The sequence below is a fragment of the Myripristis murdjan genome, chromosome 8 (genome assembly GCF_902150065.1).
Source record: "Myripristis murdjan chromosome 8, fMyrMur1.1, whole genome shotgun sequence".
NCBI classification, from domain to species: Eukaryota; Metazoa; Chordata; class Actinopteri; order Holocentriformes; family Holocentridae; genus Myripristis; species Myripristis murdjan.
Window position 1 is genome coordinate 5,703,765 of NC_043987.1, and position 13,111 is coordinate 5,716,875.

General features: G+C 40.4%; 1 protein-coding gene across 2 annotated transcripts; it reads left to right on the plus strand.

Moving 5' to 3' along the window:
- The first annotated feature begins 1,307 nt into the window (after positions 1-1,307).
- On the plus strand, positions 1,308-11,994 carry rangap1a (RAN GTPase activating protein 1a). 2 transcript variants are annotated; one of them, XM_030058821.1, is made up of 16 exons: positions 1,308-1,444; positions 2,146-2,265; positions 2,465-2,592; positions 2,976-3,035; positions 3,627-3,806; positions 4,007-4,141; positions 4,607-4,765; positions 5,080-5,193; positions 5,391-5,490; positions 5,687-5,771; positions 6,455-6,608; positions 6,975-7,091; positions 7,737-7,842; positions 8,633-8,721; positions 9,936-10,100; positions 11,175-11,994. In XM_030058821.1, exons 2-15 carry the CDS (start codon positions 2,154-2,156, stop codon positions 10,059-10,061), a joined length of 1,665 nt encoding a protein of 554 aa, XP_029914681.1. In that variant the 5' UTR covers positions 1,308-1,444; positions 2,146-2,153; the 3' UTR covers positions 10,062-10,100; positions 11,175-11,994. The 2 variants fall into 2 exon arrangements, with proteins under 2 accessions (XP_029914681.1, XP_029914680.1); XM_030058820.1 differs by having other exon boundaries at positions 9,936-10,057.
- The last annotated feature ends 1,117 nt before the right edge of the window (positions 11,995-13,111 follow it).

A 13,111-nucleotide genomic window follows, 5' to 3' on the forward strand; every position in this document is an offset into this window, starting at 1 on the left:
CGGGCGGGTGGGTATGAGTGCTGCTTTCATGTGCTGTAGGAAATATTTCAAGTAGGCGCGGGATTTTGACCCAACAAAGTGGTAAACCCACACCGCCGTGGTTTGTCCGACCCCAGTTCATGCTAGTGTATTTAGATGTTGGTGCTGGGACTATATGCTCCCGATTTAATATTATCGCGATAGTTTGATGCTTATTTGGTATGAATTATAATTCTTAAGTAATGCTATTCTGCAAGTATTGCAATTCGATATAACGATTTATTGTGATTTTTGTTTTTTAAATTATCCCCTAGTCAGTGGTCGTAAAGTTTCATGAGGCTTTGATTGTCCTACAGGTCACTATAGGTCATTTTATACAGTGATGTCAAGTTTCAAAAAATGGTCTCCCTACAGTGAAATGGCTATTATGGTGGTGATTGATTCAGTAATCGAGAAATAGATTAAAATTTAAATGAGTTGTTATTTTCCCCAACCGCAAACAGGTGTCTTGCGACACAGTGTTGGTTACATTATAAACCAAACTGACTGTGTTTATTGATACCAAGGTCAATGGCAAAGTGTATTCACTAACAGTAATTATCATTTTAGAATATTGAAAAAGGCACAAATGGTCATGATAATCTTCATAATGTCAGTTTAATGAAAATATCACATTGATATGCAGCCCTCTGAAGAGAGATGTAACAACATCTAGCAGCAGGTTCTAAAATGCATCTGTTCAGGTTTAGCTTTATTTTTCATGCATATGCACTTTTTGAAGGTTATGATATAATTATCATTGATATAAAATGTTTTACCTGTTATCATTTTGTGAAGCACCTTGTGACTTTTGTCTGTGAAAAGTGCTGTGTAAATACACTTTACTTGCTTACATAGCAGTCTTTGTATGAAAAAATATAATTATATGTGTCCGCTGTTCAATAATGCTTGTATAATGTTTAGTTGTCAAAAATGTTGACCTGGTATTCATTTCCCCCATTGTCAGTCACTGCAACACTGAGTTTTATTTATTTGTGTTTGTTTGTTTGTTTTTAATAAAGCGATAGTTACCCAAAAAGCTTTGCTATATGGTATTGTTATTATTTCCTTCACAAGTAGACTCATCCGACTACACTAGAGCAAATAACGCCACTTGAACGCAGCATAGCTTCCTAGTTGAACTACAAGTCCCTATTTGCTTTGAGGTGGTGTATGGAGGGTAACCCTAGATTTGCGTAACTCTCGTACATCGAAGTCCGAACTCTCGCGAGTGCGCTTAGGGTTAACGTTGACTTTACGGGCAGAGAGGTGCGCTACTGTGCTGGATCAAATGCGCATGTGCGAGAGTTTTGCAACTCTAGGGTTACCATCTAGACGGGACCGGTTTGAATCGGGAGCGAGCGGGAGTGTGATACTCGACACAACTAGCACAGCGGGGTTTCGGTAACGGAGGTATTTCTGCTGGGTGAGTTCAAAGCAATCGATTAGAGATGCTGTGTTAAGGAATATAACTTAAACCAAGAATCAGAACTAACGACCAAGCAACAGTTTTCACATGTAATGGAAAAGGCGGCTGAGCCTGATAGCCATGCAGTGCCCTGCGCCAGTTGGTTGGCTAGCTGGCATTCACACAACCGTTAAGCTACAGCACCGAGGTACATGAGTTTTATAGCGATTTATAGGTAACGTACACCTTTTCGAATTCGCAACATTCAACAATGGCTGTTCAGGTCCCCGGCTAGTAAATTGTTTATGTTTACTTCGACTTCGGTTCGGTCCATGTTTAGCCTAGCACCACCTGGCTAACGCTAGCTAGTGACAGCACTGAGAAAACAGCGCTGTCAGCTGTTTGGTCTGCCTCATGGAGAGTTTCCGACTTTCCAGAGAACAGTGAGTTGTGCTAGTTTAAGTCAACACTATGCCAACTTACAGTATGTCTTAGCTTTACATCACTGTACTGAGTTTATGGATTAAACTCTTGTGGGTAGTTAGCTGGCCGGCTAGAGACATGGTTGTTCAGTGGGAGAGGTGGTTGCGGGCACCATGATGACCATAACACTACATCGCCAAGAGAATAAATAGGTTTTTAAAGAGAGAGGTCGTTGCGGGCACCATGATGACCATAACACTACATCGCCAAGAGAATAAATAGGTTTTCTTTCCCAGTTGCCCTGATGGCGACGGACATTGTTGCGCAGTTGGCCGACTGTCTGGCCAAGACAGGAGTGGAGGAGGGAGAGTTGAGCTACAAGGGCCAAGGAAGAAAGCTGGACACTGCCCAGTCAGGTGAGTGTCAGCTGTCTTAAATATTAATTACTGTGAACCCTCAATATTCCAACATCCATGATGCCAGGTCAGAGGGGAATCACTGCATAATAAACGAATCAACCTTGATTGCCAATACATAAACGAATTTCACTCGGGCCTCTGATGTTTTTATTTGCTCTCATCTGTCTCTTTTCTGCACCCTGCTGTTTATCTTCAGTGGAGGAGATAGTGAAGGAGATCCAGGACTTCCAGGGTTTACAAGCTTTGAGGTTGGAGGGGAACACAGTTGGAGTAGAGGCAGCACAGGCCATTGCCAAGGCCCTGGAGACCAAGAATGAGTTCAAGGTTTGGATTGTTTACCCTTGTTTAGTTTAGGGATGGGATCAGAAGCAGGGTTGGTAATGGACTTTTTCATCCAGCAGCCATAACAGTCCACGCTTTTCAGATTCACTTCTCACTTTTTTCCAGTGTGATTTTTACCACAAGAAAGATGCACAAGATAACGAGTACATGCACTGGTCATATAATATTTAGTTGATGTTCATTTCACTGTATGGTGCAAGTTACTGCTGTTTAACTAGTGAGACTCAGATAGATGTTTGTATGAAGAATAAATTCATATTTATCATGATGATGTCTGTTTCTTCATCTTTTATTTTGATAGAATGTCATCACCAGTGTCTCCTGGCTGATATTATGACACTTTATTTACTCTCCCTCTCTCTCAGTGTTGTTACTGGAGCGACATGTTTACAGGCCGTCTGCGCTCGGAGATCCCCCCTGCCCTGGTGAGATGCCGTTTCTTCTATTTTGTATGATACAATAGGATTACATTAGTTTTAAGTACTGAATAATAGATCGCTGCTGCCAGGTAGAAATTTTGACTCCAGTTTACATGACTTTCGTGTTTGTACTTAAATTAAAGATGCATGGTCCAGTGTAATATTTTGATAAAATCTACGTACCCTATGGCAAAACCCATTGTTTCATTTTAGAAATGTGCATTTTTCCCTTTACAAAAAGAGTTTTACATAATCTACGAAAATTGTACATTTGGTTTTTACCAAGACCCTGGGTAGGCATTGGTCCATATATGGTAGACAAAATGCTCTCTGTTGGGAAAGGCTTTTACATGAATGATCCGGGCTTGTCAGGAGATTTCACAAAGCCTATTGACTATTGCACAAAACTCTGGATCATATATTTCCTGCTGTTCTGTTTTTTCTGCTTCTTTCATGACTCCCTGGATGATGTGCTATTTTATTTATCTCTGAGACAGTCCAACATTAAACTTTATTCATCGATCATCAAAGCACCTGTGGCTAATTCTTCCTCCAGCATGCCTTTTTATATGTCTGTGTATCCCCCTTGTGCTGCAGAATTCCCTGGGTGATGCACTGCTGACCGCAGGTGCCAGGCTGACTGTTCTGGACCTCAGTGACAACGCCTTCGGGCCAGATGGGGTCAAGGCCATTGAGAAGCTGCTCAAGAGCAGTGCCTGCCACACACTGCAGGAACTTCGGCTCAACAACTGTGGCATGGGCATTGGAGGAGGAAAGGTTAGTCACTGAGATGATTTTTGCCACATTTTTGATGTCATTGATGATTTTTGTTTTCCTCAACATATCCTGTGGAGAGAAAGGAACAAAAATGACAGTTGAACAGATGTTTCACACAGACCCTGTTTAATATGGGATCCATTTCTTGTTTTAATATATTTCCTCAACATTGAACACATCTCTGTTTATGGTCTCCTCAGATCTTGGCTGCTTCATTGATAGAGTGCCACAAGAAGTCCAGTGCCGAGGGCGCCCCCCTCAGTCTAAAGCTGTTCATTGCAGGCAGGAATCGACTGGAGAATGATGGAGCCACAGCCCTCGCTCAGGCCTTCCAGGTGCTGTATTAACTATTCCCTCAGTTGATATACGTTTTAAGTAAAGGCTTGGATAATGTTTTACGACCCCAAATAAGCACAGAGAAGTGTAACCCAATGAATGCGTTTATATCCCCAGTATGTTTCTATTGTTTCTTTCTTTTTTGTCTAAACTGTGATAGAGCATTTAATCTTTAACCATAGGAACTAATAACTGCTTCTCTCCCGGGCCCATACGTATAAATAAAGACAAGGGTTAATTTCAAGCCAGTTTATGTCCTCAGCTCATAAAAGCGAGCAATCATTTGAACAAATCAGCACTCTTGTTTGTAGACATTTTAACAAAAACGCCCATAAGTCTGTTTTTTTTTTTTTTTTTTTTTTTTTTTTACAAATAATCTGGTATTATAATATGTAGAAAAAATCTGTTTGATTATATTTGATTCTGTAATTTGTGTCTTACTGGAGTACCATTTTTGTTTCCAGTTGATGGGCAGTCTGGAGGAGGTTCACATGCCCCAGAATGGCATCAACCACGCAGGTGTGACGGCTCTGGCCACAGCCATGCAGCACAATGCAGACCTCCGTGTCCTCAACCTCAATGACAACACCTTCACCAAGAAGGGAGCGATCGCCATGGCTCAGGTACTGAGACATCAGAGCTTATGTCATCATGTTTATTGTCCTGAAGTCATGGAAATGTGGACCCTGGCTCAGATTGTTTAAATACTTTTGACCATAATAAGTAAGCGATGGAAGGTTGAGTTTTTTTCCCACTTGAATTTCTAACCTGGCATGTGTTCGAGATAGACAGTAAAAGACCTGGGAATGGAGTATTCCTCTGACCAATCAACAGCAGTCTTGCCTATTCATAATTCTCTCCTCCAGGTTTTACATTGGTTGCTCTCTTATTTATCTGTGCTGTTCTACTTTTCAATGCAAAGCACTGTTCTTCACAGGCCCTGAAGCATCTACGCAACATCCAGGTGATAAACTTCGGAGACTGTTTGGTACGGTCAGAGGGAGCCATGGCTATTGCAGAAACTGTATCAGATGGATTACCAATCCTCAAGGTGAGCAGGTAGCTGCACCTCACTGGAAGGCTGCAGCAGTGCAGTGAAGTGCTTCACCCACACACACACCTGTCAGTTTGGATATTATTTCTGTGCTGATTTATACTGAAGGTCTTTCTTTTTTTTACTCTTTTCTCTCACTTTTCTGTTTAATGATTTCATTTGATTCTTCTCAACACTGGATTCGTTACTTTCAGGAGCTGAATCTGTCGTTTGGGGAAATTACAGAGGAAGCTGCAGTGGCATTGGCACGGGCAGTAAAGGGCAAGGCCCAGCTGGAGAAATTGGACCTCAATGGTATGCACACACACATATGCACAGAAAGAGAGAGAGAGGACAATCTATCTTCAGAATACACTTTAAAAGCTTTATTTTATTTTTTTTTTTTAGTTTGTATTACATTTCTAAAGAGGCTCATAAGGGATTGTTTTAGAATAATTTGCCCCCTGCTGTCACACTGTATGAAGTATTGTGTTTTGTTTCCACATCCCAGGTAACTCTTTGGGAGAGCAGGGTTGCCAAGCTGTTAAAGATGTCATGTCGGACATGAACATGGGAGACTTTCTAGGATCCCTCAGGTAGTGACTTTATACATTTTACCCCAGTTATTTAAAGGATCTCTCCTAATTGTAGTATTGCGTTACCTGTACGCCTTTATTTACATTTGATTTGACAAATTTTTTCCACTCATAAGTGGATTTTCTGATCGTGTGATACAATTGACAGTTAAAGGTTAGTTTAACACACTTTTTGTAGGTGTAGATTTGTAGGTAATGTCCACACTGGAACACTGGAGTAAACCGTGCTATTTCTGTTGTCATGGGCTGTGATCAGTCTAAAAATTTGACCTTCCTTCTGTAATACAATGCAGGTACCCCAAATTTAGATAGCTGCAAATTGTTGTGGGAGCCCCCAAAAGCGGTGACAGGTGTGTTGATGTTGTGCTGCCATTGGATGAATGCAGTAACATAGTGTAGTATTAATGAGCGCAGTTCACAGGGGAAGAGCCTGGATCCCTGGCAGAAAAGTTCCGACGCCCTGCACTTGTGCACTAATTGACACCATTACATCAACATGTCCTCTTTCTGTCACTTTCTCCCCACCTCTTCTGTGTCTGAGGCAGCAACAAATGCTGCTTCCACTGCAGAGGAGAGTTGAAATGATGTCTGACCCACCAGTTTGCCACTTCCTGGCACTGGAAAGCTCTGACCCCCCTCCCCCTCCAAAATCTTTATATATGACGTGTTCTGATTTACTTCAGTGATGACGAGGGTGAGCCGGAGGATGATGATGAGGAAGAGGAAGACGATGAGGAAGAGGATGAAGATGAGGAGGAGGTGGATGAGGAGGAAGTAGAGGAAGAGGAGGAGGAGGATGAAGAGGAGGAGGAAGAAGAGGAAAGCACTGCAAACAAGGTCAGATAAATTGTCCAAGTTATGCACAACCTTCAGAACTGAGAAAAATTAGGTAGAAGAGATATTTGTGACAAATAAATTAAAATCTCAATGCCACTTTGTACCACAAGTTGGACAAATTCTCTTTTTTTCTGTCTCCAGAAAATCATCAAGACATTTTTAGGAGCATGTATTGCTAAATTGGCACTACTTTAGAACCATGTACGCCGACACATTAACATTAAGTCGTGACAATATCAAATCTAATTTGAATACATGACTGGAAGTCTATTTTAAAGGCCGTACTAGCCCTCACTGTGGTTCTACATGTTTGAGTGACAGTGCAGTTTAGTTGACTTTCTTTCCTCTCACTGTCCTCTCTCTCAGGTGTCCACTCCCCCGTCCACCCCCCGGCCCCCAGACGTCTCCTCCTTCCTCAGCTTCCCCTCACCAGACAAGCTGCTCAAACTGGGAGCCAAGAGAGCCTTGCTCATCGAACAGCATGTAAACACAGCAGCCTCAGTTTTCACACCCACTATAGCTGCTAAAAAAATACTTTGTGAGAAGGGACACAACTGCAGAGAGCCATTTGTACAAACCAGGGTTATTGTAGTTGTACATTTTTACTTCAGTTTTGGAGTTTGTTTTAGATCAGTTTTTAATTTAGTTTAAGTTCTGAATGATGTTACACTTGTGATACAAGTTCCAAACTGTGTATTTTGTTTACCAGTTAAAACATGTATTGTGTAGCACAAACAATAAATCTTAATTTCCCTCCCCATAGAATAGGGCTATTGTGTGGTGTAGTTAGCATTCAACAAGAAATAGACAATAATAATAATAATAATAATAAATAAATAAATAAACACATTTTCAACTTTTCACCCTTGTAAACAAAATTCAAAACTAAAACTTTTCAGGTGTGTTTTGTATTTTAGTTGAGTTTTTAAAGTACTCAGGACTTTTGACTCATTGTTGTGTTCTCACAAAGTCTTTTTCTTTTTCTTTTACACCTACAAAAAAGCCACACAAATGAGAGCCTGTCCCTTCCATTTACTGGATACAAATAAATATAAAATGCATGTTTTTTCTGATATGCCAGAAGCAATCTTATCCCCAGTGAATGCCTGTCCCTGTTTCTCTATCTAGGTTGATGTGGCAGATGCCATGAAAACAGCTGAGGCCTTCCTCAAGATCTCATCTGTGTACAAGGAGGAGAACGAGGATGTGAAGAATGCAGTATTGGACAGTATTGGTGAGAGACTGTATGCCTTTTTGATTTCATGGATGCACCATCTGATCTGTTATTCCATTGTTAGACCTCAGTTGATGGTGTTCAGCAGTTATTTTGTGATAGAGAATTGTTATTATATTTGTGTGTGTGTGTGTGTGTGTGTGTGTGTGTGTGTGTGTGTGTGTGTGTGTGTGTGTGTGTGTGTGTACCACTGTCCCTCAACCTCCTTGACCATCCTAAGTTAGCGATTTCCTACATTTATGTCAGACAACTACGTCAGACAGAGACTTTTGTAGTCAAGAAAAAGTGAGATTCATACTACTTAGTCAGAATGCAGCATGTTGTGTTGCTGCACTGCGTTCTGCTTTATTGAGTCTTCTGTCACTGGGGAAATTTGGATATCTCCTCCTGCATGTTGGTGTCTCCCTGTATGATTGTTGAATGTCATTGCAAAATGTTAAATCTAGGAAAGGACCCTCGCTCGCTTATAGACTGAAACCAAAATCTGATGTTCAGTAATATTTTAGATAAAATATATCTTGGCATGACGTCACATCATCCATATGTGACCAGTTATCCACAGGAATAAGAAAAATACGTCACCAAATGACAAAATGGGCCCAGAAATGGAAGACACATCACAACTAGGTGTTATTGAAGTGGTGGTAGTGTGAATCTTTCTTGTATTGCTTCATTTTAGCTGTGTTGTCTGAGTGTCAACAGGAACCAGTGCCTTGCACTGCATATTTTATGTTTTGATGACTGTTGTAAAATGAAAATTTGTATTTGGGTTTTATTCTTTCTCTTGCAGATGCAATCCTAAAGAAAGCTTTTGCTGCTCCTTCCTTCCAAGGCTACAGCTTCGTATCATCTTTGTTAGTGCTACTCGGACTTATCAAGGTATGCTTCGTAGACCACACAATCCTCAAACTCAAGTCAAATTTTGCACATTTTGTCAGTATTGTTGTTATTTATCTAACCTGTCTATATAGTCCAGTAATTTTAGGCCAAAATTGGGGTCAACCTAGGACAAATTGCAAGAGAAGCAAACTCAACTGATTCTGTATCCTCAGTTTGTCCTGAGTGAGGGAAAAAAAGTCCCAAGGAATCCCATTGGTGGAAAGTTTTGAAATTCACCTATTTATCACCACATAATACCAAAAAACACTGTTTTTAACACACAGGGAAAGGGGTTCAAAATTTATTTTCAAATATCACTATAAAAATTCACAAGTTGATTACACACACAAAGACAAGAAAAAAAGTCAATTACAAGTTCTTTGAATTATTCTGTTTACACATGCATATCACACATTATCTGATTTGATATGCGCTAATAAGGAATATAAGGAATAAATGCCAGAAGAGACATTTAAACAATGAATTACAAGGTTACTATATATATAGTAACCTTGAATTAAAAGGTTACTATATAACAGTGAATTAAAAGGTTACTGTATATATAGTAACCTTTTGATTCACTGTATAAATATCTGTTCTGGCATTTATTCCTTAAATTCCTTATTAGCGCATATCAAATCAGATAATGTGTGATATGCATGTGTAAACAGAATAATTCAAATAACTTGCAATTGACTTTTTTTCTTGTCTTTGTGTGTGCAATCAACTTGTGAATTTTTATAGTGATATCTGAAAGTAAAATTTGGAACCCCTTTCCCATGTGTTAAAAACAGTGTTTTTTGGTAATATGTGGTCATAAATAGGCGATTTTCAAAACTTTCCACCAATGGGATTTCTTGGGACTTTTTTTCCCTCACTCAGGACAAACTGAGGATACAGAATCAGTTGAGTTTGCTTCTCTTGCAATTTGTCCTAGGTTTTTTCATAAAATGACTGGACTAATATGGATCTTTACACTTTAGTCCTGTTTATTGTTCGTCCTAATTTCTGTCTTTTCACTCTCTGTCTCGCCCTCTTTATCTCCATTCATCCCCCTCCTCCTCTCCCTTTTTGTTACTTTGGTCTCATTCCATTGTTTCCCTGCATTTCTCTGTTCACTTTTGCCCTTTCCAACACTCCTTGCTTATTGTTCTCCTCTCTTCCTCTTTCATGCATCCTTGCTTCATCCCTCCACCTACCCTCCATGCTGTCAGAGTGAGGACAAGGTGAAGCCTGTGCTGGTGGTGCCTGGCCACCTGCAGGCCTTGGAGCACATTGTTAGACAGGATTACTTCCCCAAAGAGAGTGTGGCTGTGCTGGAGGCCTTCATGTCCCGGTAAGGACGTGACTGAGTGAGAAAAGCAGCAGGCAGCTCCCAGGTACAAAACACTTGACGACCACCCACCCACCCTCCGGGCTAATGCACCTCTGTAAATGCACATGCACTCGGTGGGTGTAGTAATGGTGGGCTGTATGTACTGTAAGCACAACTGGCCACTACTTATTACTTCTGCTTCTGAATGTGAATTTTTTTCACCTGAAAATCTCATTGGGAAGTGGATGTTTGTTTATGGGATGCTATTGTTATACTGCTACAATTCAACATTGGACAAATATTTCACTTTTGCTAATAACTAATATTGACACTAATATTAATATTGACTTCAAACTAAATATTTACAGCTACACTTTAGCAAGTGTGAATTCACAACAGCTATACACAAAACATATACACACAATAGGAGCGGCGTGGCTCAGGACATAGAGCAGTCGTCGAAGGGTTCCCGGTTCGATCCCCAGCTCCTCCAGGGCGTGTCAAAGTGTCCTTGAGCAAGACACTGAACCCCTCACCGCTCCTGATGGACAGCTAGGTACCTTTTATGGTAGCCTCTGCCATCAGTGTGTTAATGTGAGGCAAACATTGTAAAGTGCTTTGAATGGTCAGTAGACTAGAAAAGCGCCTATAGAAATGTAGTCCATTTACCATTTACAATAGCTATTTTGTTGATCTATTAACTCTTGACTGCTGTGTGAAGTAAGTTGACAAGTAATTTCCTTCTCACTCAAGACTAGGCTAGCATTGTATTACATGAATGACAATATCGGGAAACATCTGTCCATATACACACAAAACATGACAATACATCCCTTAAACAACAAAGAAGAAGGTAACATTTGCTGAATTTAATGTTAGATGCCTGCAGCACTCGATGGATATTCTAGATGCTTGTGATGCTGCAATGACTTTGTATGGTCTTTGCAGACAAACTTAGTTTAAGTATAAAACATTACAAATGTAACATAATCACACTGTTTTTAATAAGGACTGAAATGTAGTGTTTTACATTTTGGATCTCTCCTCCCCAGTACTGTCTGTCAATAATGGCATTGAATTTGCCCATTTGAAGAGTACGGCTGTATAGTTTTTTAACAGTGTATTTTTTGATCCACAGAAACAATAAGGCCTTGGACACATGTGGTAACGCCAAAAACAGCCTCCAGTCCACACTGCAGAGAGTCAGGTCTGAGAGCTGAGGCCTGTGGATGAACTCACACACACACACACACAGATGGGACTGAACATAACCATTACGTTTATCCTGCATGACGCACCGTTAAATATTGATGAGATTTAATAAGTGAACACAGCGGTCGTGCACAGGAAAAAATGGACTACGATCAGGCTCACCTCCCGTGCCACTTCATCAACACGATCCTGGACTTGTTTGAGGTGCAATATACCTTTACTGCGTGGACTAACTGAAATGTTACATTCACACTAATTACCACAGCACATCACCGACAACCTGGACTCTACCCTTTGCAGGTTTTAATGAGTAGGACGCCTCAGTCCCTAAATAATATAAGTCTGAGTGATTGTTGGCCTTGTTTAGTGACTGACTGAGGCACAGATTTGTTGTTGCAAAGTAGAGAAACCTCTTACAGTAGAGGCAGGATTTGGTTTCTTTACTCTGTGAACTGCACTTACTCTCTCTATCAGCTCTTATTTTTTTTTTTTTTTTTAACTTACTGTCAATATTATTCTCCACTGTTTTGTAGTAAATGTTTATAAAACTCATAAAAATAGTAAAACAAAAGAAATGTTGCTAAAATATGTAACATGGACTGATGAGTATTGTGGGGAATGCGAAGTACAATATAACAATCAAAAGGGATAAAATAAATCTAAATTGTTTTTCTGCCTTTAATCGGGCATTAGGTCCAAAGAGATTTATATTTGCCTGGACAAAATAAAGTATACCTCAATGTTCAGTGTCGTCTGTAATCATTGATCATTAATTTGCACTTTGGAAATTTGAGAGGCAGTTGGGCTTTAAACTGAGCTGTCACAAATGGATTTTCACATGCAAATAAATACATGTTGCTTTTGTATAACTCCTAACACTTTGATTTGGTGAAAGATGTTTTGGAAAGCGCCTGTGTGCCTGCCCTTGCTCCGGGACCGAGCTCCAGTCTGGGTCTCAGCTGTTGGACTGAATGGATCCACAGTTAAAGCATGGAGGACAGCTGAACGTGACAGCAGTGATTGTTGTGTATTTCACCCTAAATCTGAAACATCCATCCAAGACACGATTAGACACACTGATAGGGACAGTGGTGCCCTCTTCTGAAAACTGGGGAGAACAGCATCTCTGCTCTGTCACTGTTTTCATTCAGTCTCCTTCCCTGTTGGTTTCAGTAGTGGATGAAAGTCAGATTCATGTATTTTGCTTTTATGTTTCAATGTATATTTTGTTTCACTGTTTTGAAAATTGTTCTGGGCCACTGGAGGTGTAGAAGTCAATTTAGAAAGATACACCAATCGATAGTTCATTAAAGCTTGCATTTTGGCGTAGAGCTGGTGTTTCAGTTCTACACTCCAAAAGACAAATATTCGATTCATCCCGCGCAAAATGAATCGGTTTTGACCCACATTTGGTTGCCCTCGACGTCATAAACTCAAACTGGGCAGAAAATGTAATGCCAGGGTGTTAATTGACCTGAGGGGACGCAGGGATCAGGGGTCACCGCAGAAGAATTTGCCAAAGCCATGTTTGTTAGACTGCTGGCCGCTTTTTTCAGCAAGGCTCCGCGCGGCTCATCCACAAGGACAAGGACGCGCTCGAAGTGAGACGCTGCGCCAAGGTAAGCCCATTCATTAGCTTTAAATAGTCTACAGTGTGGTGAAGTTGGTTCAAAATGCCTGTGATTTTTTTTTTTCTTTTTCCAAAAATAGTTTAGAAAAAGACATTTTTTGAAAACAGATGTTACACTTGTTGAGGTTGGTGTGACGTGGTTTGGTACTGTGAGATGCGGCATCACAAATCTGACCTGCGATCTCATAAAACTGTCAAATCTGTTATTTCCATATTAATACAAAATCAGAAAG